Source organism: Ambystoma mexicanum, chromosome 4p, assembly GCF_040938575.1.
Source record: "Ambystoma mexicanum isolate Mex_15411 chromosome 4p, UKY_AmexF1_1, whole genome shotgun sequence".
In the NCBI taxonomy this organism is placed as follows: domain Eukaryota; kingdom Metazoa; phylum Chordata; class Amphibia; order Caudata; family Ambystomatidae; genus Ambystoma; species Ambystoma mexicanum.
The window spans coordinates 904,669,510-904,695,744 of NC_090927.1; the positions used below are offsets into that span (position 1 = coordinate 904,669,510).

Consider the following 26,235-nt stretch of genomic DNA (forward strand, 5'->3'; position numbering starts at 1 on the left):
GTCTTGATGTGTAGAAACCTATGAATCTGTGATTAGTTTAATGAAATAACGATTGTAAATGCTCTGTAATATGATTCTAAGTCCGGAAAAGATAGCAACATTGTGAACTATGTCAAAAAGTAATCCATTTTTAAAAAATGAAATGATGACTATAATTGTGTATAGTATGATTCTAAGTTTTGAAAGGAGCTGTCACGACCCTCGCCCAAAACCCCCTCTGGCAAACCCATTGGCCAGGTGGAGTCAGGATTCGGGCTTCTAGAGCCTGGCACCCTCTTCAAAAGCCCTCATGGGGCCAGTCCTGGCGCCTATGGTGCCATGCTCATACACCATGAATAAACAATGTGCTTGGGAACTGCTTTATTATTGTCAGCCAACATGGAGGCATCCACATAGCTTGGTTCCTAAGAACCAAGCTATGCGGTCTAGTGTTTTGGGTGTGGTAGCCTACGGACTACTTTTCCTAGACTTTTTTATTGGGGCTATTTAAACCACATCAGAGCAAGACAACACGCTTCACGTTACTTTGCAGCTTGCAACGTGACGCTCACCGTGTCCAGCTATTCCCTCGAACCTCGGAGAAGGAGAACCTGCAAGGGGACAAAAGGAACATCATTAGCAGCAGCATCCCATCTACAGTCTTCATCTTTAAACACTGGCAGCTACTGAGAACAGCTTCCTCGAATCTGCACGCCTCCCGGACAGAAAGACCTAAAAGAGGAAGATGGAGGCAACATTAAAGAAAGCAGTAGAAACATTTACAAATTACGAACTGCTTAAAAGGCTTACCTGGCTGGTCGCCTCTCGGCTGGCACCACTCCGGACATTCCACTCGCGCTGAAGAACACCGCGACCAACAAGGAAGGGAAACGCAGGTTAGCAAAGGCAAGACTTTGCTGCGCAAAGCGCTTACTTACCGCGCCAACATTTACCAGCGGGGCTCAACCAAGCCAGTTCACTGCGCAGAAGCTCTGCATACCTAAGGGAGAAAAAAAGAGACATTTTAAACAAAGGCATGCAGGATAGCAACAAAACTAAAGAACAGCAATAAGACCTACCTGAACAATATCAAACGGGCCGGCGTCGCCCATGAAAGACAACGCGCCCCTGCAAAGAAGGCAGGACGGAGAGCACGCCTAATTCTACCTCAATGCAGAACCTTCCCCGCAGACCACATCAGGGCAAAGCTGAGAAGCATACCAGTGAGTAACCCGGCTGGGTGGCGTCCCTGTGGTTACCAGGTGAGCGTAACAGGTGCATAGCAGTGGGAACCATGTTAAAAAGTAATGCATCTTAATTTCATATCCAATGTTAGTTAGCTGACTCTGAAATGATTTGTTTTATCTACTTAGTGTTTAGTTGTTATTATGTCTGATTGTATTTATCTTATAAGTGATGACTTGTTTATATTGTACATAAGGTTTTTGTTCTTTTTGTATGGTTGTAAAGGCGCATTTGTGCCAAATACAAAAAAAAAAGAAATAAAAAAAGAGGGGCTCTGCTAATTTCTTCTTGGTTCCTGCATGGCTATCTGAATTCTTATTTTATGGGATCTGCCCCTGAAACCCACACAGACTTTCTGGTATTTGTGGGATGGGCATAGGTATAACATGTACCCTGGCCTTGTCCTTTATGACTACTTTCTGTAAAATACCTAACTCATTTATGGACATTTCCACATGTATAGTTTGCACGTTGCCCCCAGGGATACCTCTATGGAGCATACACCTAAAATACAACACAGTGTACTTGTGCCAGTTCTTTCTCTGAAACATGTATGAGTAAGAATCAGTCTGCTCTCCCTTTGCTCATAGGCCTGATGAGAGGTAGTCATTTTGTCCAACCCTGCTGGCATATAATGGTCGCCATAAAAGAGTTATATTGTAATTTTTATACCTGTGCCAATGTGCAAGGTCAATGTTGGATCTGACCAGATAAGACCGGAATGTGTGGATGTCTGGGTTTAAGGAGATTTTTCCATAGCCCTCTGGTGAAACGTGTCGAGAGACCCACCTTAAGGGGGGGAAACGGAGTGTCCAACAAGTTGGGCAAAAATTCAGTGAATTGGTAGCATAGCAGCTAGCATTTTTTCTTGGAGGGTGTTTGTGGGGGAACCAGGCAGCTAGCTACATTTGAGGCATTTAATTGTATTAGACACTACACAGTTGTACTGAACAATATGTATGTATACTCTTATTACAGTTTTTAAACACACGCTCTCTATATATATTTCTGATGCTTGTGAATCTGCTTAGAATCGCATGCTGTGCATATAGTCCGACATCTAGTGGTAACCGCAGAGTATTGCATCTCGTCTTTCGAGGATCAAAAGGGGACGTCAACATGGGTGTGCCTGTAACACTATTCCTAACGTGACTTGTAGTGTACCCAAAATGCCTCGCGCGTCGAGGTCCCTCAGATTGTTTTTTTTTTTCCGCCCAGCTTGCTGCTTGCCTTATGCGGAGCTCTTACAAAATTTAAAATGATATTCTTTCCCGACCTCCGGTCGTTTATATATTATTCGTCCCCTCTTTCATCAATCCTCAACCACTGTCGACGACAGTTGAAGAACAGACTGACGGATGGTGCTCCGGTCGATACTGTCGACTGTGTAGTCGGGCCTTCTGGCCGACCTATGCAATAGGGAGAGTGGGGTCTGGGGGTCTCTTTATTTATCAAGAATGCCTTTCCTTCTCCACTCTTTGCCGCTTTGGTTTTTCCGTTGTTTTAATACACCCGAGCTATGGACAGGACACCATTTAAATGTTGTCTTTCCTGTGAGGGCTAGTACCCCTGGAAGGACACGCACTGGAGGTGCAATAAGTGTCTCCCTTGCGTTCACCACAAGGTATCCTGTCGATCGTGTCAGCTATTGCGCCCTAAGACGATCAAGGAGCATTGAGTTATGCGGTGTGCGGCCTACGCCATGATGCAGGCCGGGCGTAGCTCCCCCATCACCACAGGCGCAGAAAGTGTTGAGGAGGTAAGCGACAGCCGTGGCTACGATACGGATGCCATTGACCTCTCATCGGAGCAATCGTGCCCCGAACTGTCCATCCCCAGCCCCACAAGGCAAGACGATAGTTATGCTTTGGGGAATGTACTCATAAAAGCAAGCACCCAACCCCCAGTACCGCTTCAACGGAGTTGTTGAAGCGGTCTAAGGTGCCAACAGCTGCGCTGAGTTCCTCAACGGCACCCGCCGATCCACGCAGTTGTCAGTCCTCCCCACAACCGAGTAAGCGGCATGTGTCCAGACACACTGCAGATAAGGGCGCCGGCACCAAAGTCACAAGGCCGTCAAGACGCCTCCTAAGCTCGTGCCGACGCATAAGGTTCAGGCACCGTCGAAATCTATGGTGAATCCGCTTGAACAGCCTAAAACCCTCCCGGATGCGCCGAACATCCGCGAAAGTCTTGCAAAGATGGTTTCAGTGGCCAGTAAACTCAAGGACAAGTCGTAAAACGTTCACACCCAGTGAAAGTCCAGATGAATATTCTGAGAGTCCACAGCCCTTATCCAGTACTTTCTCAGAAAAATGTTGGCGTTCTAGGCAGGTAGATTCCCCCAGGAGGAGCCTTCCCCTTCTAGATCCCTCTGGCTCCTCTTTATGAACCAGGGGAAAATGTGAAGACTGTATGAATAGGCTTGCAAAATGTGTGGACTTCTCTTGGGTGTGAACCTTTCAGAGGCCTAGTGAAGACCTTTACCCCTCAGTGGCCGAATTCCAGCGAACCTCTGGCCCTCTTTGTTGATGAGGTCTTTGACCTGACAGATCCAGAGGAAGTTCGTCTTGACCCCTATTTGCAAGAAAATTAATCCTTTGAGGATCCCATTGACCAAACCCCAGATTGGGGGGGGGGTGTCCACAGGTGGCAAACCCACTATGGCTGTCACCTAGTCAGACCCCGGATCCTCACACTATATGCATAGAACCTCCATCCTCCCCACCCCTGTGTCAGGCGTCTCCTATAGATGATCAGATGAAGTTTAACACCATTCTGAAGAAAGCAGCCAAACATTTCAAAATAGCCACGCAACAGGCGGTGCAAGACTCATATTTTGTGGAGGATATTCTAAAGGATAAGCCTCCTGCTGCCAAGCTATCCCTTTGTTTAACTCGATTAAAAGGTGCATAGTACCTTCCTTAATAACACCTTCACAGACCAGGGCGTGGAGAATCTTTTGCCCCTCCCCTTTCAGAAAGTCTCTATATCCGGGGAAATGCCGCCCCAGGGTCTCTTGTGGTCACTATAACAAGGAAGAGGGCAGGGGTGAGGCACAGCCGGACAAGGAATCCAAAAAACGGTATGCCCTAGTGAAGCGAATTACTAATGCAGCAGCATATTCCAGCCTGATTGCTAACAATACGACACTGCCGGATGTTCAATGGAACCTGCTACAAGAGAGCCTGTAGGAGGTCCCCGAACGAGTGCGTTCTCGTCTGCTTACAATTGTATCAGAAGGTAAGCAAGTAAACCAGAACATCCTTAGAATTCCTTAGAATTGCTACGGAGAAAGCAGGGAGAACCCTGGCCCAGGGTACCCTTTTGAAACATCATGCCTAGTTGAAGAACTCGGGGTTCAAGCTGGAGACACAAGTGTCTTTAACAAACCGGTGCAGGGATTCTAACCTGTTTGGCAAGGCTGTTGATGAGGTGCTAGAAACTGCCAAAAAAGAACACAAGACTTTGAAATCTTTGAATCAAATCACTCAAAGGCCCTTTAAAAAAAAGGGGGGTGGGGGAGTTCTCGCCGCTCCCTTCGTGGACAGTCCTATTCTCGTTGCCCACATAACCAATACATTACGGGTAACACATGGTCCTCAGGTCAAGGGTCTGTTACCTCAAATCAGTATCCCGCTAGAGGAGAACGGTGTGGGAAAGGAAGGGGTTGCAATGCCACCCCAGAGGCTCCACGGCCTCCAGTCAGAAATTACTCTCAGATCCGTGTCCCCTTCCATGCTTCCCCGGTCGGGGGACGTATAACGTCTTTCTATCACGCATAGGAGGGGATTATCACAAACCATGGGTGCTCAAGACCGTCACCCACGGTTATTGCATAGAGTTCAGCTGGTCACCTCAGTTAAGACCTCCAAAGTCCAGGCATCTAACACCGGAACACCGCATTATCCTGCTGCAAGAGCTCATGTTCCTGCAGGAAAAGGGTGCAACCGAATTCGTCCCCGTTCTACAGGTAAACAAGGGTATTTATTCAGTGTACTTCCTTGTACACAAAAAGGATCTCATCATCCCCCATGTGCTAGACTTGAGCCCAGCGAACAAATTTGTCAAACCACAAAGGTTTCGGATCGTAACGCTGCAAGAGGTAATCCCTCTGCTAACGCAATAGGATTACGTGGCAAAATTGGACATGAAAGCTGCATACTTTCATATTTCATTTTTGCCAGCACACAGGAAATACCCAAGATTCATGATCGAAGACGAACACTATCATTTTACGGTCCTCCCCTTCAGCATTGCCTCAGCCCCAAGAGTATTTACAAGGGCACTGGCAGTTGCAGCAGCTCACCTGCACAGGCAATCCATCCCAGTATATCCTTACTTCGACTGGCTCATAACAGGGGATTCCTACAGAACATGCCTGTCAATCACCCAAAAGATGGTAGACCTACTCTTCAGCCTGGGATTCTCCACAAACGAGACAAAATCCAGCCTAGACCCCAGCCAAGTCAAGCAATTTCTGGGGGCCTTAATTCTGACAGAAGACGACCATGTCTTGCCCTCCAACGAGAGGGTTTAAAACCTGCTGTTTCAGATCCCTCAGTATATAGCAGGTGTTGGGCAGAATTATATGCAGTACCCTTTGGGAACACTACACACAATTAACACTACAAGTGACAGTACAATTTCACCTTTGGTACAAGCCTGTACTACAGTTATAGTGGTAGCAGTAGCTGAGCAGCCAGGCCTATCAAGAGTTAGTGAGCAGTATCAAATAGTTACACAAAGGACAGCAATTACTATGATTCAGGCAAACACTGACTCAAGGTTTTCAAGTAAATGAATATAAATGTATTTCACTCTTCAGTTATAGAACAGTTCACTCTTCTAAGCAGTTTAAAAAATCTCTCTTCATACACCACACAACTTCCTTTAAATTCCAGACAAGTTATGCTCACAGAAGGAAGTGGGAGCAAAATGGCCCTACAGCAATTTAAAAGGGAGGGAAAGACTGAAGTTAACAAATTGAATCACACCAACAAGTGAGTACTCGGGGCAATCGAACAAGAGAGACTACAAGGTTAAAATCAGATAGAAAAGGCTTAGGGCCAAAGTCGATGGTTCAAAAGTCTTTTGCTCAAGATAATACAGTTCAGTGTAGTTTGCGGTAAAGTTTGTGGCACGGTTCCCGGACGAGGTTGGTTGGTAGAAAAGTTAGTTCGAAGAGAAAGACAAGCCCTCGGATTGGAGAAAGATTTCAAACACTTTCTCCGCGGCTGAACGAAACGCACAACCAGATTTTCAAAGTACCTTAAAACGGAGAAGGAGCTGTAGCTGAGGCAGAAGTTCCTGGTAGTTCCTGCAGGCTCACGGTTCCTGAAGCGACTGTCTGACTGATCAGAAGTAGGAAGACTGGAGGGTCCTGCACTACCTATGTAAGAAATCAGCAGCAGAGCAAAGCAACAAATAAAAGGTGCACTCAAAACCCAAGCAGGGACGACCTTTCTGGCTATACTGCCCACTGTAGCTCTGTACAGCGAAATCGACCAGACGAGGGTTCCTGGCTTGTAGTTTGGGCGAACTTGTTGGTCCCACCAGCTCAAGGGAAGAAGTTTCCTGGAGGATCTTCTCTGTCGGATCCTGGAGATTCGGACCTGCAGCAGGGCTTCACCGGGCGCTTCAGTCGTTGTAGGGGTCCTCTCCTTCCAGTTTGTCATTGGTTCTTTCGTTCCAGTGGCGTGACTGCTCTTCCAGTCCCAGAGACCTGCTTTTTATGCAGTTTTTCCCCCGTTCATACAGCCTGGCTGTCAATCACACAGCAGGCTGGCTGGCCTGGCAAGGCCAGTCCACCTAGCCAATCAGACAAGAGTGCGACTTGGGTTACTAAGGTATCCCATGGCAGGGGGTCCTAAAACCCCTCCCTCACATCCTGACTCTCAGGCGCCTAAATGAGGGCTTCTGTGAAAAGGCAATGTACAAAGAGCTGGATATCCTACAGAAAGGTGAGGTGGTGTCAGACCACACTATCACTGTGCCCACGCACATCGCCGATGCAGGGTTCTGCCAAATGGGCAACAGCGTTTGCCTTAGTCGTCGCGTCTGGCTCAAGACCACCACCCTTTGGCAAGACTTTCAGTCGTAGGTGCTGGACATGCCCTTCGACAGGGACGATTTGTTCGGGAAGGCTGTGGATGAGTCTCTCTCAGAAATGTAGACGGAGACGGCATGTGCTTTGGGCACATTTCAGCAACGGAAGCCGTCCTTTTGGACCTCAGGCGGAAGGTCCCTCGGATCCTCCAAGGGGTTTGGCAGGGGCTCCTCTTCTTATCGCCAGCCCTCCTGTTCTTCGACCCTGGAGACCAACAGGGGCCGCTCCAGGGCCTTCAGAGGAGAACGTAGTCGCCACGGTCCCCAGGGTGGCCCTTCGATGTCCAAGCAGGAATGAACCGGCCGTGGCGTCGGGGCACGGGGGGCACCCTGTGAGCACCCCAGTGGGAGGCCGGCTGGCGAACTTCATCAGCATGTGGAAGACCATCACCACCGAATGTTGGGTGCTGGACGCTCTCGCCTAAGGACACACCCTAGAATTTCAACTGAAGTGTCCCCAAATACCACTGGTGGCCCGGCAGGAGATCCACGTCCCTCAGCTGCTGCTGGAGGTTCGAGCCATGTCAAGGAAATGCGCAATAGAACTCGTCCCAAAGAGGTTCCGGGGCTCCGGAGTGTACTCCAGGTACTAGACAGATTTTGAAGGAACTTTTGGGTTGATATCACTTAGAATCCCCGCGACCTGATTAAATGCAAAAATTTGCACTGTCGCATTGGTGTGCCATAGAACGGAGACTTCGAGTTCCTCAACTCCGTTTGTTTAATTAGGAAACCAGGCTGCTGTGGTCACACCTTATTACTGCGCCAGAAAAAAAATTATGCTGGAGACTAAGTCCAATTGCTGTTGTGTGATAAGAAAGTTTAATTGATCTGCCCTATGGATTACACGTGTTTCGGCAAGGTGCGTTTCTCAAATCAGGGCTTATCCAACTTTATTTCTCTTCATCATTACTGGAAGTGTAATAACAGGGATCAATCCCAACTGCAAATATCATTGCCGCGTCCCGCGTTCAAGCAAAGTGTTGGTTAAGCCCTGATTTGAGAAAGGCACCTTGCCGAAACACGTCTAATTGGCCCAGTGGTGAGCCGCCCGGCTCACCACCTAGCATGTTTGAGTGACAACTAGGACTGATGAATGAGGGTTTTCTGCATAAAAGCAGGGCTTTGGGGGCTGGAACTTCAGAAGTCGCCACAGGAGCTAAAGAATCCGAGGAGGGAGAAGCTGAGCCGACCTGTGACGACACCACCGCTGGAGCCCTGCTGAACCGTCTCACCATTTTTTCCGACGACAGAGAAGATCTTCATTCCGAAGAGTCTTCTTCCCTTGACTGGAGGGGATAACCAGTTTGCCGCCTTTTTGCCAAGCACCCCGGCAACCGGGATACCACGATTTACCACTACCGCGAATAAAAGGGTAGTACCTTTTTAACCGGAGAACTCCGCGGCTGGTTTATTCCCTGGCAGTGCAACGATCTTCAGCTTTCCTCCACATCAAGATATTCTCTTCCTCTGGACGACGCTGCGACTTGCAGCCGCTGCCAGGAACAACTGCCCCCGCTGGAGGATCCTCTCCATTTTGTAGGTACTGTGTCCGCTTAGCCTCCCTTGCAACGGTCTGTACGGGGTGTCTATTAAATCATCGACTTACTACCTGGGCTGACCCTAGGCTGGCTAACTGAACTTTTCTGAGCTGAACTAATTCCTTTTTGAACTCTCTGCAAGACTTTTTCAAGCCTCTTAAACTGTGTGATTGGGCGCCTTGGTTCTCTGCTCTCTCTAAGAGGGAGCCTGGCCTCTGAACTTTTTGCTCACAAGTAGACTTTGACTTTCCTGCCTTGCTGGGTGCTTCTAAAGTATTAGTGTTGTGTGCTTTTCTAATTTCTGCCTTTTCCCTCCCTTTTTTGATAACTTATTAGAGTGCCATCTTCAGTTAAGCGCTCACCTCTATCTGGAAATAAGTGGTGTTAACTAAGACTTGTCTAATAAGGAATAAGGGATGTATATATATTAATAGTGACTGTTTTGAACTTGCTTACAATAATAGTGCTGGAGTGTTTCTATAAGTGTGTCTTTAAATAAATAATTATATACTTTGATACCAAAGCTCTGGTCAGTGTTTGCTTGTGCTACTGTATTTTGGTACCTATCTTGTATACTCAATATACTGTCTAACTCTTCTTGAGAGAAGTCTGGCTGCTCAGCCACAGCTACCAGGTAAATCTGGGTGGTACAGACTGCTACCAAATTCGGTTTACTGGCAACACCTGTAGTCTTAAGCCTTTTGCAGTGCCCCCTAAGGGAACTGCACAGGTTTCTGCCTAACACAGGTCTCCAGGAAGATCTTCACTTTGGTCTCATCGACTGGTCAAGGAGTTTCTCAAAGGAGTGTTTCGATGTTTCACGGCGTTGAAGGCTCCTGCCCCTGCGTGGGAACTCAATGTGGTGCTGACAAGGCTCATGGGGGGGGGCCCCTTCGAGCTCATGCATCAGGCCCCTCTTAAGTTCTTCTTGTGGAAAACTGCTTTACTTGTTGGCATCACCTCTGGCAGGAGAGTGGGTGAGATCAAGGCCCTATCCTGTAAGCAGCCATATCTGACTTTCAACAAATCGAGGGGGGTACTGCAGACGCACCCCTCTTTCATTTCGAAGGTCCCGTCAGAATTCCACCTCAGCAAGCCTTTGGTGTTACCTGTATTTTTCCCTAAGCCTTCATCACTGGTTGAAGTGCTTTGCACTCGCTGGACATTGCTTGTGCCTGTCATGATCTCTGCTTCCAAAAGATCAGGACTTGCCCGACTCCCTTGGAAGCAGACCCATAACCCCGGTTCCGATTGCCAGCCAGTCCCAATTGGGACCTTTTGGACCCTGTCCTGGCGCCAGTGGCACCAGGCTCATAAAGATGCCCAGTCCCAGCGCTGGAAGCGCCGGGCTCATCATGCTTGGGTGGACTTACCTGCAGCAGACCATGCTGCTTACTTACCTGCCAGTTGAGCCCCTGATCCTCTTCTGTTTGGGACTACTTTTCCTGTTGGGTGGGGCAGGAGCCACTCCCTAGGTTCAGAACACTGGAACTCTTCTGGAAAGCAGGAACTCTTTTCTTAAGCGAGGCTGTGGAAGGAGACACCTAAGCACTACAGGAGGCTATTTAAACCACACCCGATGGATGAATCTTGCTTTGCGTTATTCTGCATTCTCTGCAGCAGAACGCTCATCGTGTCTTCTGCTTCTGATCCTGGGCCTAAGGGAACAAAGGCTTACCATCCTGGAATCCAGTCTTCAGCACCTGTAAAGACAAAGAAAGAACAGGTTAGCACTACGGTCTTCAGTGGCAGCGCATCTCTTACCTGGTCCATCGGCTGTCACCAACGCCTCGCGCTGCATTCCGGCATCTGAAAGACAAAGGCTTACCTACTCTTCGCATGCTCCGGAGGTCTTCGCACTGCATTCCGGCATCTGAAAGACAAAAGCTTACCAGCTCTTCGCACGCTCCAGAGGCCTTCGGCGCTGCATCCCGCATCTGAAAGACAAAAGAAGGTGCGTTTAAAGACATTGGGCAACTTTATTACTCACGTGCCATTACTCCTTCCCACGCCGAATCCAGTGGGTATTCCAGCACCTTTCAGCTTCTCTAAAGCTCCAAACTTGTACCTGCAAGATAAAAGGGACAGTTAGTGCGCATCGTGAAGCAGGCTACAAGCGCTTACTTACGTGCTTCCAGGCGCTTCTATTCCTCACGCGGGTTCGATCCTCAACTCTCATCAGCCCGCCATCGCCGGAACCCTGCAAAACAAGAGATATCATTACAAAAGACTTTTAAGACATTTGAAGTGCCCAGAACTTACCGTTCGTGCAGTTAACGACGGACAGCAGTCCTCTGAGGTCAAGAGGCCTGCACCCTTATCCAGTGAAGAAACTGGTTACGGCACCCTGCCCCGAGGCAGATGGAGAGCTCGGCGTTCACTTACCTAAGGTGAGGGCATTAACCTTTGGGGTTCTACAGGAGAAGAGAAAGGGAAGAGGAGAGAGGCACCCAATAACCCCAGTTCATTAATCCCATATTTTCTATCTGCAGACATCTTACTCTTCGAGTCAGACATACAGTGCACAGAGGTCCAGCCCAAAGAGCCAACCGTGTGTTACACATCACCTTTGAAGATGCGGCATTCACCCAGTCAAGACAGGCGCCTCTGCGGGAATCAGGTGAGCATTACAGTGCCCTGAATTTCTATGTGGCACGCACAAAGAGTTTTTGGAAGACATCTCATTTTTTCGTCAACTTTGGACCTGTGAACCATGGGAATGCCTTGTCCAAGGCTTCCATCTCAAGGTTGCTGTCTGGCTGCATCATGCACTGTCATCGTTGCCCGGCCGTCCGAGAGCCCACTCCACCAGAGCGATTGCTGCGACAACAGCGTTCCTGTCTGGGGTGCCCCTGCTGGACATCTGCAGGGCTGCTACATGGAGGTCCAGGTTAACCTTCACGAAGTTCTACTGCGTTGACCGGGATTCCAAGCAGTGCTAAGCAACCTGTTTGCTTGAGGTGAGTCTGTTCCAGAGACAAGAGTCAATTGCTTCTGTTGAGCCTTGCCACCTCCCGTGGTTGTGTAATGTTGTACTGCTATGTATTTGTATTCATGAGCGTGTGAATCCATGCCGGACCCAATGCTGGAGAAGGAACAAGTTACTTACCTGTAACTATTGTTTTCCAGCAAAGATCTGGCATGGATTTACATGCAAACCCTCCCTCCTGCCCCTCTGCGGCTCTTTTTGGTCATACTGCCACTTTACGTGCTTACCACACCTGAAGATGACTGCCAGAGGAGGGGTTTAGGAGAGGACTATCATGGGGTGGGGGGGGACAGTATGACCCAGAGGACAGTGATTGGTTTAGAGGAGAAATACAGTTTGTAAATGAAAGTGTTTTCTTTTACCAGGGATTCCCGGCCTGATGACAGGGAATATTGACCCATGCTGGAGAACAATAAATAGTTAGAGGTAAGTAACTTGTTCCTTATGAAAGGGCGGTCTTGATTGGGCAGTTGACTCCTGGTGTGGCATGTCCCTCACCAAAAAGGAAGCCATCCAGATGTCAAACATGTAGCTATTGGAAAAGAGAACTGTGGCCCTGTGTTTCTAATTCGTAATCCTGCCGAATTTGTTAAAATATTTGAATAAACATTGCGTGGCTTCACTGAGAGTGCAGTCACATAATGACTAGATCAGGTACTCCCCATCTCGTTTTAGGCGGTATTTTTTGCACAATATAGTTGCTGAACACACGATTGCACAACGGTGGACGCTGTTCAGCAAATTCATTTTCCGTATTTTTGCATTGCAACTGCTTGGCGCAGACATCCATGAAAGTGGCTGTGTAATGAGAAATAAAAGCTCATCTTATCGTGGAACAGGGCGCTTTGCTTGGATTACAAATGTCTAGTTACTGTATCATGAAAATGTAAAACGGGAAGCTGCACAAAGTTAAGGTAAGTAATATTTTCCATTAACCTATATTTTGGTGCTCAGGTCTAGTGTACAAATTGTGCTGGTCTCTTACGATGTCAATCGTACACTTCACAAGTTCTTTCGCAACAAGGCCAATTTCATTCTTAAGCGGCCGATAAATTGGGAATCGGTGAAACCTGGTCTAACGATGTTTGTACTTATAAGGCTTTGAAGCAGGGGGAGTCTGGAATAAAGTGCTTTTAATGTTGCACCTATGCCACAAATATCTCTGTGCTAGGGTCAGGCTGATGTCGCTTCTAGGTTCACCAGTGGCTATTTCCATTGCCAGTATGTATTTGAAAGGAATTTAAAAGATGAAGCGGCTCCAGGAAGAACTTCTCTAGAAAGAATATCGCTAAAGTTCAGTTAGTTTGTTACACTTGCCATAATGCACGATGTGTGAAATGTTGTTTAGTGCTAACTAGTGTCCCAAATGTGTTTCCCGCTGTTGGCATTAAGCATTTTCATGTTCCTTAGCTGTGCTTTGTTTCATTAAACCTAATTTAGCCTGCAAATATATTTTTCCCTCCCTCTCTTAGGATTTATCAAGAGATTAAAACAATTTCCTTGCACATTCAGAGCTGTCTATCTAACCCAGTGGGTTTTTCTATTTCTCTGAAGAGGTTACAGAAGATGTTGGGGAGACCTCTTCCATATAAGGTATTTATTATATTGTATTCATTTACGGTCAAACGGTTCTCTAGCACGTGGTCTGGTATGGATTCACATGCCCATGAACATTCCCCTGTCCTCCCAAAGACCCTACCTAAAGTCTCCTCCCAGGTGGCCTGGGGAATGCAGCCGCTACCTGATCCTGACCCTGGAGGTGGTATTTGTATTGAAAAGGGTATTTCTCCCCAGGGACCAGCCCTTACTAGCATAAATTACCATATTTAAACCAAATACAGGTCCGATCGTGCCAAGCAATGAACTTATCACTAGAGAACTCATAACTTGAGCATAAATTTAGCATTTATTAGACATAAAGCATACTATAACAGAAGAGTTAATATAGCAGCAATTTGGGAAATCAGTAAATTCTAGTTAGAGACATCACACATAATTGGAGAAACAGTCTTGCGTCCCTTGCATGTTAATAGCGCTGAGAGATCCCGGTCATCTACAACGAACTGCTTGCTCAGCCAGTTCTGTAGATGACAGCGCTACAAGGTGCCGCCTGGGCTATCATGCTCCGGGCACATGCTCCATAGCAGTCCACGGATGAATCTCGCACCTGAGTCATGGGTGAAGGCATATTATGCCTTCGCGCTGTAAATCAGCATGCCACACTGTTCCAGAACATTCTCATTGCATAGCATGTTGACTGATGGAAAAAAACCCAGCTCAATAAGTTTTCAACGCGCTCCCTTCTCTTCCCCTCCCAACTTGGTGCCTCCATCTGTGAAAGCGCAGGAATGTTTATCAGTGCGTGCAAGGCCGTACCAGTCCTTGTCATGCGAAAGAGGATTTGTTTACCAAGCATGGCAGAGCCACTGTGGCGAAAAGAGGAGCTGAAATAATATGCATCGCAATTAAACCCTAGTGAGCAAGCTTTACCAGGCCGGCACTCTGCTAGCTAGTGCCTTGACTACAAAGCCTGGCTATCCAAGTGCTTCAATGCATTAAGCACTCAAATACAGGTCTCTATTCGCTACTAAACATGGACCTCTGCCCTGCCTTTCTTTGCACAATGCAACCTTCCTTTCCCTGGAGGCCTGCACCTTCAATGTAGCTCTGTATGCTATTAATGTAGGCGCTACTACCACAACACTTTACTGATTCATCTATAAAGATCTGTTTCAGCATTTAGCACATACTTTGAATAAGCTATTAGTCTTAGCTGTTAATACAGCCCTCTAATGGACCTAATATGGGATATGGTTAGCTGAACAGGCAGCGCACCCGCGAATATGCACGAAAATGCATTTTCCTTTCCACTACAGTATTAGCTGGGAGGATCATCTGGGAGAAGTGCTCCAGAGGGACAGGAGGTGAAACGCAGTATTTGTCTTCCTCAGAGGAAGACATAGCAGCAATGCCAGAATATGTAATAGCTTGTTGTCGCAGGGGGACTTTCTTTCCTAAAGCTAATTGGTTTGATGGTGGTGAAAACTGGAATAATCAATCATTTATTCTGAGTACGACACCCTCTCACAAAGACATCCGTATTTATGGGGGTGAAACCTCTGTGATCAACAGGAGAATGTTCATATCCAATATCAAAATATTAACCACTCAGATTTTTAAAATTCTAATTAATCAGAACCAAGTCCTTATAAAACCTCTTTAGGGGTGCATTGAAGGAAAGAGATGAAAGTAGTACATTTGAAAACAACATTCAAAATAGAAAAGATAATTTGTACTTCGGGGACTTCAAGTCTCACAATGCCCAAAGTACTTGGATGAAGAAGAGGGATGTAGAGGCACTGGACTGCAATTTGCAGTCTAATTGTACTAATGACCCACACCTGAGGGAGACTGAACTATAAAAGACCCCCTCAGGTGCAGGCCATAGAGAGCAGTTGTAGGCAGTGGAGTGATTGCTGTAACTCCACATTGCAGTTTAAGGGGACTAGAGATGCCGTAGGTGTCGTGATTTGCAGTTCAATGCCGGCTCTGAAAGGGTCTCTACCTTCACAGACTGTGTAGAGGTTGCGCAGTGGCAATCGTTGATTGTGAAAGCTTTTTCCCCCGGAGGACCATGAATGCAGTGGTTGCTTGTCGGGAAGTGTGCAGTATAGAAGTTTTTCCCATTATGAAGTGAACTCTGGTGGCGGGCGGGAACCCGAGTGTCTCTGGAGTGAGGAACACACCATTCCTGACCGGCGTGAGCCATGGGAAACAGAAAGGAGCAGTTTGCCTGGTGCTGTGCCGCAGAGAAGGCAGAAGAGCCGGAGGCAGTGGGCGAGCAGACTCGTATGTGATACCAGAGTTCACTACTGGTGTATGACCCTGGAACGCTCAGTAAATGCACGCTGGTAAAAATGTATGCTTTTGAATACCAAACTGATGCAAAGACCCTGATTGGCAGAATAATAATGCTTTTGATTCCGCAGCATGGGGTCTGGCATGGATTCACATGCTCATGAATATTCCCGGTCAGGCTGGGAATCCTCAGTAAAGAAAAAGAATCAGTTTGTTTCATTTCTGAACTGTCTTTCTCCTAATAACCCATCACTGATCTCTGGGTCATACTGCCCCTCAGCCAATGACTGCTCTCTACCTAAGCCCCTCCTCTGCCAGCCATCTTCAGATTTTTACCGCACATTCAAGTGTTGGGGGGAGTCCTGCTTAGCTCTCAAGCTTTTACTGCATTTTCACTTTTTGACTCTATTTTTCGGTCAATCGAGCCTTGTGCTCAATCGATCATCTTTCCGATTAACGGGGACCCGTTTTCGGATTCTTAAACACCCCTCAAGGGCAGATTTCATCGAGTATCTTCATGGAGGCTTCCAGAAGATCATTCAGGCCTCAGCCGCGTGCGTCATGTCGGATGAGAAGAAGGATTCCACCTCTTTTTAAGCTTTGCACCGACTGCAGTTTGCGGAATGTACTGTACCCGACGCACAATGAGGAACATTGTGCTTTTTGCTGGGAACTCTACACTCGCATTGAAGGATTGACGTAAACAAGTGAGTGATTGGCTGCAGACCAAGGCCTCTGCACTGGGTGGGTCCCAGGAGCATGCCTCTCCCGCATCTGGGAAAGCTGACCGACCCGCTGGGGGGGGGTCCAACAAAAGGCCAAGCACTGCAAGTCCGCTACCACCTGGAGCACCGTTGTGGTGGGCTCCTCTGCGGCCAGGGCACCTCATGCATCCCCGGCTGCATCGGTCTCCAGCCAGTGCTCCGGATTTTCATCCAAGTGAAAGTCAGATCACCCGGGCAAGCTGAAGGTGGCCCCCAGAGACCAGGGAAAAGACCAAGCAGGGTAGGAAAAGACCAAGCAGGGTATGACGTCCGGCCTACCCTCGTCAGAGAAGGCCCCTAAGGACAAGGCCAAGCAGGACAGGGTGTCTGGAGCGACCACAGAGGCCAAACAGGACAAGGGTCCTGGCCTGACCGTGAAGGCCCAAGTGCACCAGGCAAAGGCGGCTCCCTCCATCAAGGTGGTGGTAGCATCTTTCGAAGGCTGCAGAGGCGGACCGTCGGAGCGCCATACCGAAGGCAAGAGTTTCCCTCCCTCGCACGAGGGAGGCTGCATTCCAGCCCATTGAGAAGACCCCGGAAAAAAAGATGCTGGTCATCTCTCAGAGACCATCCCCTCTGGACGGGAAGAAAGGAGGGGGAGACGTCAAAGTCCTCCAGGGCACGGATACCTCCTCGGCTGAGGAGGAGGAACTAGTCTACCTCCAGACCATCCAGGAGGTTGGTGGCGATGAGGGAAATGCAGGAGTTTTGCCATACGACGAGTGCGCCGACAAGGGTGAAGTCAATGGAGGTACCGTCGAGGAAGGCGACTGAGGGCCTCTGGACGAGGCCCTGCGCCTGTGCCCCAGCTGCCTGTCTGGCTCGGCACCGCAGCTGCCACCTAGAGATCTGTCTGGACATTCTTCACACCCTCCACACACTTGTATCTGAGATACAGATGAAGATGCCAGCGGCGCCTCTGCCCACACCCCCAGCGGTGCCGGTGCCTGCCCCCTCTTTTCTCTTCCCTCTCCCCCACCCGCCGACGACGGAGGAACCACTGCCCACGAAGAGGAAAAGGCACCCAATGCTTTCTTGCTACCCATCTTCTCCCTCGCCGGTGCCCCTCACAGGTGGTATGGAGACGGACACAGTGACGACAGGCACGGATGCCGGCGGCGGGATGAGGGACCTCCCGTCTTCTCCGCCCAGATCCTCTCTGCCCGATGAGATGGGATTGTTTCATGCAATGATCTCCAGAGCATCAGAGCACTTCCAGCTCGCGCCAGAGGAAAAGGAGGGCTTCTTATATCAGCGCCGCTTGGCGAAAGAAGGAAGACTGTTAGGCAGAATCCCGTGCAGTGCCCTTAGGGACCACTACACACGATTAAGACTTCAGGTGGCAATACAAGTTTTACCTTTGGACAAGCCCGTACTACTAAGTTATAGTGGTAGCAGTAGCAGAGCAGCCATGCTTATCTCAAGAGTATATGAGCAGTAGCAGAGATTACACAAAGGGACCACAATTACTTTGACTCAAGCAAACACTGACTCCAGGTTTCAGGTAGAAAAATAGTACATTTATTTTTAAACCCTTCGTTCTAAACACAACACTTCTAAGAAACTTCAATGAAAACCACACGTTAAATATACTACAACTAACCAATTCACTTTGTACAGTAAATCTCAAGGTAAGTACCCTGTGTTGAATGCACCGGTGTTAAGAACAAAACCTGTGAGATACCCAGAGGGATTTGGAGGCAAACATCACAGGCAATATTTTGGTTAGGCAGGCAGAATCAGGAAACACCCGAAGACAGGAGTTCAAAAGTCAAAGGGCTGGAGCCAGGGTTGAGAGACACCGGGGCCTGTTGCCGAGGATCACACAGTCAGATAGTTTGAGATTCAACGTAGCCAAAAGTACTTCGATATTGTTAATGTTCGGAAGCAAAAGTTATAAGTAGGGAAGACAAGGGCAAGCCTTGGAAACAAAGAAAAGGGATTCACCCAGTTTTCTCAAGAACACTTGTTCCAACAGTGCAGCTGGTGGCCTGGCAGTTGTTCCTAGTGGTTTCCCGCAGACCCACGATTCCTGGAGTTTTGTTGTGAAGGATGATGTCTCAAGGGGGTCTGCACAACACAGGGATGATGCCGGCAGCAGTGACACAGAATAAAAGGTGCGCTCCTTAAAAACAGGAAAGGCTCTTCAGGTGGTTATCCGGACCACTACAGCCGTGTGCAGCGATTTCGACCAAGGAAGAAGATCCTCTAGCTGTGGAAGATGAGCTGGTTGTCCCCACCAAGCTTGAGTGAAGACGACTCCGGACTGGATCTTCTGAGTCATTAAAGGTAGATAGCTCGGGACTGCAGCAGGGCTTCACCGGAACGGGGTAGTTGCAGCAGCCGTTGTTCTCTCCGCTTCTCGTCGGTTCCTTGCAGTTCCAGTGGCAACTCTTTGATGACTTCTAGCCCAAGAGACCTGCCTTTTATGTGCAAAAAACCCATTCACACAGCCTGGCTGTCAATCACGCAGCAGGGGGGATGTCCAGCCCGGACAGCCACCTTGACCAATCGTGACAAAGTGCGACTTGGGTTTCCTAGGATACCCTGTGCAGGGTGTGACTACACCCCTCCCTCACATTCATCCCACCTAGACACCCAGGCGCTTTGAGGAGGTAGAAGCCCGCCAAAAAACAGCGAGCAAAGCAAAACACAAGAAGGAGTTTAACAAAAAGAAATGGCGAATAAACCGCACCGGAGCCAAAAGAAAAAGGATTTGGTCAAGCAGGTTTAAGTTCTAGGCTAATACAATAGCCTACAATATTACATTGGTTATATAAGATAACCGCGGTAGAAAGTTAGGGTAGATACCAGTGCCACCAGCCATGTCTAAATGTTAAAAGAGCAAAACAGTGCTCTAGGAGGTACAGATACAAAGGGATACAAATTGTGTGACGCACACAAAGAAAGGGGCTACTGAAGTGGTGTCCTTCAGAGCCCACAATCACACAAACAGGTGAAAACACATAGCAAATCACAGATAAGAGTGGGGGAAAAGCTCTCTCTTACCAAGTGGAAAAAAATAAAATCCAGAAGTCCAGCAAAGCTGCTGGGGGACTCGCTACGTGAGGGAAATCAGCCATAGATGAGAATTCTCCCTAACAAAGACCATCCTTTCAGTCCCAATTTTGGATGACATTTGGGATGAAGGGCTGGCGCTCATGAAGAACCCGTGTACGGCCCCAGCGAAGAGGGACCGTCTGGAGAAGAAATACATGGTGCCAGACTCTGCGCCTAAGTGCCTGCGGGCACAACCGTCGCCAGACTCAGTGTTTCTGCAGCGTCCAAGAAGTCGTCGTCGGGCTCTACATCTTCAGCAGCGCCCACCCCTCCTGACAACGAGGGGAAGAAATTGGAAGCGATGGGAAGGCGAGTCATCTACTCTGCAGCGACGATCATCAAGGCTGCCAACGTCCTCGCCATCGTAGGGCGCTACGACCGGGAGCTGTGGTTCAAGCTTGCACCCCTGCAGGACTTCCTCCCCGACAAGAGGTCGGAAGTGTTAGAGATTTTACAAGAGGGCAAGGTGGCGTCGGACCACGCCATCACGGACATCGCTGATGCAGTTTTCCGGCAGATGGGCAATGGCGTTTGCGTTCGCTCCCGTGGCTGGCTCAAAGCCACCAACTTTTGGCAGGCGGTCCAGACTAGGGTTTTGGACATGCCCTTTGACTTGAACAATCTGTTCAAGAAGGCTGTATGAGAGTCTCTACAGGCCATGTAGGTGGACATAGAGATGGCACATGTCTGGGCACACTACAGCAGCGACAGCCGTCCTTTTGGTCCTCGGAGGCAAGTCTCCTCGGCCCTCTAAGGGTAACGGCGGGGGCTCTCCTTCTTACCGCCAACCCTCCCGCTCCCTGGTCCAAGAGACCAACAGGGGCCGCTCGGAGGAGGACGTTGTCGCCAGGGACCCCAAGACTGCCCGTCTGCGTCCAAGCAAGATTGAACTGACCGTGACGTCGGGCCCCCACCCGTGCACCCCATTGGGATGCCAGCTGGTGAACTTCGTCAGCGCGTGGAAGACCATCTCCACCGACCGTTGGGTGCTGGACGCTCTCGCCCACGGACACACTTGAGTTCCAACGGAAGTGTCCCCAAAGTCCACTGGTGGCCCGACAGGAAAACCACGTCCCTCAGCTGCTGCTGGAGGTTTGGGCCATGCTAAAGAAAGGGACGATGGAACTCATTCCAAAGCGGCTCTGGGGTTTATTCAAGGTACTTCCTTGTGCGAAAGACCACCGGGGGCTGGAGGTCCATTCTCGATCTACGACGAGTAAACAAATACATCAAGTCCCAGAAGTTCCAAATGGTCACTCTTCAACACGTGCTCGGACAGCTAGAAGAGGGAGACTTTCTGTCGTCGTTGGACCTAGAGGATGCATACTTCCACATCCCCATTCACAAGGGACACCGCAACATTCTGCGCTTCGTCGTTTAGGAGAAGCATTACCAATTCAAGGCTCTACCTTTCGGATTGAAGTCGGCACCCAGAGTCTTCACCAGGTGCCTGACACGGTGGCGGCCCATCTGCGACTACAAGGGATCCGCGTCTACCCTTACTTGGACGACTTGCTCATCCGGGCAGGGTCAAGGAGCACCACTGTTGACCACACGGCGAGGACCATTCGCCTACTGATGGAGCTGGGGGTTCTCAGTGAATTATGCAAAGTCCTGCTTGACTCCATCGTGGGACACGCTGTTCCTGGGAGCCCGGCTAATCACGGTGTCGTGCCAAGCAAGAGTGGGGGGCCATCCTGGGCAAGGTGCAACGGCTTCTCGCTCTGAAGATTGCCACAGTGAGGGCCATCAAGTCTCTGCTCGGGCATGTCGTCATGCATTTACCTCATCTGGCTCTGCAGGTTACGGATGCGCCCACTGCAGGAGTTCCTCGACGCTCATTGGATTCAGGTGTCCGGAAGCTTCCAGGACAAGATCACGCTCGGCGAGGGTTCCCCTGGGCTATGAGGTGGTGGGGCGTGTGCTCTCATCTAACCAGAGGCGTGGATTTCCAGGCCCCACCACACCAGGAGACGGTAGCGTCGGACGCTTCCAGAGGCCTGTGACTAGTGGAGGAAAAGATCTTGTACATCAACGTTCTGGAGCTACGGGCAGTGTTTTTGGGCCTTCAGATCGTTCCTGCCATCCCTCAAGGGCAAGGTGGTGCAGATCTTCACGGACAATACCACCACAATATTTTACATCTGAAACAAGGGGGCACCAGATCCCCAGCTCTCTCCAAAGAGGCGCAGGACTTGTGGAATTGGGCAGTCGCTCAGGGAGTTTCCTCATCCCGTTTCATGGGGCAGAAGTAAAGAACATGGTCGCTGACTCTCTGAGCAGGGAGCTTCGCTATTGCCATGAGTGGGAACTTCGGCAGGACCTGGTGAAAAACCTGTTACTCAATTGGGGCAATCACCAGATCGACTTGTTTGCGACGACGAACATCAAGTGCCGGAGGTTTGCCAGCAAGGATCCTCCAGCAGGGGAGCATGGGGGACGCATTCTCATTCCCTTAGGAAGGCCTCTTTCTGTGTGCGTTTCCTCCATTGCTGTTGTTACTTCTAGTCTTCAGTCAACTCAAACCGTGCCGGATGATACTCGTTGCACCGGCGTTGGCAAGGCAGATATGGTTACTGGACCTTCACAGCATGTCAGCGTCCCCACCAGTGAAGCTGGCAGTGGTCAAGGATCTTCTCTCCAGGGAAGAGAAGGCGCCATTCTTCACCACAATCCAGGGTCTCTGAACCTGAAGGTCTGGCTCCTGCATCGCCAGAATTCGGTGGCTACGATATCCCAGCGGACTGCAAGGAAGTTCTTACCAAGGCTAGAGCATTGTCTACTTGGAAATGTAACAGACTCAAGTGGAAGAGATTTGCTATTTGGTGCTGTTCCTAAAAGATCGACGCTCTGAGGGTCACAGCTCCTCGGGTACTTCAATATTTGCTGTTGGCCACATCGGGCCCGGCTCATGCCTCCAAGATGCATCTGACTGCTATGTCCCTCTACACGCAATCTCCAGGACGACCATCCCTGTGGTCTCGCTGATTGGTCAAGGAATTTGTCAAGGGATTATTCCGATCGTTCCCGCCGGTGAAGGCTTTGGCCCCGGCGTGGGAGCTCAATGTGGTGCTTACTAGGCTCATGGGTCCTCCGTTGGAGCCTATGCATTCGGCGCCACTGAAATGTTTGTCGTGGAAAACAGCTTTTCTTGTTGCCATCACCTCTGCACGACAAGTGGGGGAGATCCAGGCCCTTTCCTGTAAACCACATTACTCGACTTTCCACAAGATGCGGGTGGTGCTGCGGATGCACCCCTCCTTCATGCCCAAGGTGTCGTCACTCATCTAAAGGAGCCCTTGGTGTTATCTATATTCTTCCCGACGCCTTTGTCTCCGGATGAGAGGACTTTGCACTCGATGGATGTGGCTACAGTGCTGAAGTTCTATATAGACCGCATCAAGAGTTTCCGGAAGACGTCTCAACTTTTAGTGAACTTTGGCCCTGTGAACCATGGGAAGGCCCTCTCCTAGGCTTCCATTTCCAGGTGACTCTCCAGCTGCATCACCCATTGTCACTGGTTGACAAACCAACCGTTGCCTGGCTGTCCGAGAGCCCATTCGACCAGCGCGATCATAGGCAACTACCGTGTTCCTGTCTGGTGTGCCCCTGCTTGACATCTGCAGGACTGCTACATAGAGGTCGACGCACACCTTCACGAAGTTCTACTGCGTCGACAGGTATTCCAGAGAGGAGTCCAGAGTCGGCCAAGCAGTGCTGCGCAACCTGCTCACTTGAAGGTGAGGAGGTAAGAGATGCTTAATGTTGGGTTGCTTAATGTTAGGATGCTTAATGTTGAGCCTTGCCACCTCCCGTGGCTGTGCATGTGTACTGCTATGTATTTTTTATTCATGAGCATGTGAATCCATGCCAGACCCCATGCTGGAGAAGGAACAAGTTACTTACCTGTAACTGTTGTTCTCCAGCATGGGTCTGGCATGGATTCACATGCGAACCCTACCGCCTACCCCTCTGCGGCTCTTCTCTTGGTCCTACTGCCACTTTACGTGCTACCAAATCTGAAGATGGCTGCCAGAGGAGGGGCTTTGGTAGAGGGCAGTCATTGGCTGGAGGCAGTTTGACCCAGAGACCAGTCATTGGTTGTTAGGAGAAATACAGTTCAGAAGTGAAACTGATTTTTTTTTTCTTTAGAGGATTCCCAGCCTGACGACGTGGAATATTCATGAGCATGTGAATCCATGCCAGATCCCATGCTGGAGAACAACAGTTACAGGTAAGTTCCTTATTTGTTATATTTGAATTGCCAGACATTACCTTGTTACGTTCATTGTATGTACAATTGTGAGGGACAGGTTCCTTTTGTTAGTGTTTCCTTTAGTTTATTTTGATAGGCAGGGAAATCCTTGTCAGGGGGGGGATAGTGAGGTGTTTGTCAAACCCCATTTTGAGTTTATAAAATGGAATCTTAGGAAAAACATATAAAAAGTTGTTCGCTTCACATTACTGTGCCCTCACAGGACTGTCTGGTCCTAATCCACATGCTTGTGCAAGTATGTCTGGGTGTGCATTCCTGAGTCAGTGGACTGACAAACTTAGTTTTGGGCTACTCCACTAGAAGCGTTGCAGTTCTGCACTTTGTGACGGAACTTCAGGAGCATTCAGCTAGTTATACAAGTCGCCTCCTGCCAAGTAGCGTCCCAGCATCTACTAGTTGTGTTCTGGACTGCTTCCCTTGTTCTTGACTTCTGAGATGCTTGCTGTTGCTGAGCACAGTGACTGTCGTGTCGCTGGAACCGGCCATCACCCGTCTTGATAGGTTGACCTGAAGAGTCCTTAATCAGTGCCTGCTGCATTTCTCCACTAGAAAGGGTTGCACTCAGCTCCTGGACCCGACCGGAACATCTCTTGCACTCGCACCTCATGGGCATCTTCTACTGGATCCAACAGTGGCAATGCGTTCCTCCAGCAACTCTTCCCACACACCCTCCATCCTCCCCCCGCCCAAAGGCCACCTCCTTCCCACATCCTGGCCAATCCTTTGAATAATCAGGTTACGGGCAGTGAGTAGTCTCAATACTTGCCTCTGCCCCCCAAGTTTGTGAAGAACTTTGATTTTTAAACAACTGTTGAAAAGCACTTCAAAGTATAGAAAAAAAGTACTTTACTCACCTGTAAAACCCCCTTTTATGACTAGTGCATTCAATATTCACATCCACGGGAACACTTTGTAGCTTTTTCCCAACTTTATAAAGTACTTCTCCAACATGAGGTCTGGCATGGATCCACATGCTCATTAATATTCCCCATCGTCCGGCTGGAAATCCTTGCTAAAAAAAAAAGCAGTTTCACTTAAGCCTGAAAACTGCATTTCTCCTCTAAACAATTCACTGTCCTTTGGGTCATACTGTCCCCATCCAATGAGTCGTCTCCCTGAGCATAACCCCTGTTGGCCATCTTCAGATGTTTGCCACACATTTCAGTGCTGGCTTTCCCGTCATCTTGATCTTAAATATTTTTACTATTTCTCATTTTTTGAGATAAATGTGTTACTTTTTCTCCGATTGTTCCTCTGTTGATCAACCACTGGCAGCAGGGAATTTGTTGTCGGCGAAAATCTGCTTCATCAGCAGCTATTTCTTAAAGTTTCGAAGGCCCAGGCTTGGGCTTATTTTATGCATTCTACTCCAAAGAGAAGGAGTCTCTTTAAGATATGTGCAAAATGTGGACTACGCAATGTCTGTCGAGTAGTGGCACCTTAAGTGCTACAGCAGGTTGGTGGCGTGGCTCAAGTTGGGGAAGGCCTCTGACTTGGCCTCCGGGCACAGTCATGCCTCATCCAGGACCGGCCAGTCCCATTAGCGTGCTCCCTCTGAGAAGAGGTTAAGGTCCTTTGAGGACACCCCTGCACAGGGGCGGGGGTCCAAAAGAAGCCCAAGAACCATGCTACGGATCCCGCTAGGGTCGCCATGGCTGGCTGCAGAACTCAGTTCAGGAAGGATACGTTCCTTATCTCAGTCTACGGTGAGTCTGCCTCTTAGGGGCGCTCCTGCCAAAAGGAAGTACTTGGCCCTCTCAACGCTTAGATTGCCGTCCTCGGACAAGGCAAAAGAGGATAAGTCCACAAGTGGCTCTTGTCCACCGCCAACAACCCCTTCATTGACCAAGCCCATGGTGTAGTCGACTGCTTCGTCTTCTAGGACATCCACCACTTCGGCATCATCACTGGCATCCTGTTGATGACTAAGTTGGCGACCATCACTACGTATTCAATAGGGCCTTGCTACTTTCGTGGCCTCTGCCACCAAGACGACAGTGACCCCAGGAGTGTTTTTGCCTCTACGGCTCATGGCTTCAGCGGTGGCTCCGCTGATGCCCATATCTGCGCCTTGTCAGGCGCCCATTAAGGCATCATTCCTGAAGGAGTCTGGTAGGACCAGGGAGCCTCCACCGCCTACGACATTCCTCCCCAGACAAGGGACGCTGTCTCAGATGATGCCAAGGGATTCTCCAAGGGGATCATTGTGCATCTACACGAGTTCCTATGACCATTTACCAGAGGGCTCCTTCTCGGACCATGAAGGGTGTTTTGGGACCGTTTCAATGGAGGGATCTCCGCAGGTCAAGCTGGATCCACCGTCTAGCCCAAGGAGGCATGTCTGTCCAGAGCCGCTGCCGGCCACTCCGCTCGTGCCTCAACCAACACCCAGGGACATGTTGTAGAACATCGTTT

General features: G+C 49.3%; 1 protein-coding gene across 3 annotated transcripts in view; it reads left to right on the plus strand.

The window, feature by feature from the left end:
• The window catches only part of MDN1 (midasin AAA ATPase 1), a 2,688,524-nt gene that overhangs the window by 1,577,795 nt on the left and 1,084,494 nt on the right, over window positions 1-26,235 (plus strand). For all 3 annotated transcript variants that reach the window (XM_069606482.1, XM_069606484.1, XM_069606483.1), the window contains exon 55: window positions 13,335-13,455. In XM_069606482.1, coding sequence (XP_069462583.1) covers window positions 13,335-13,455 — 121 coding nt within the window. The remainder of the gene's footprint in view (window positions 1-13,334; window positions 13,456-26,235) is intronic.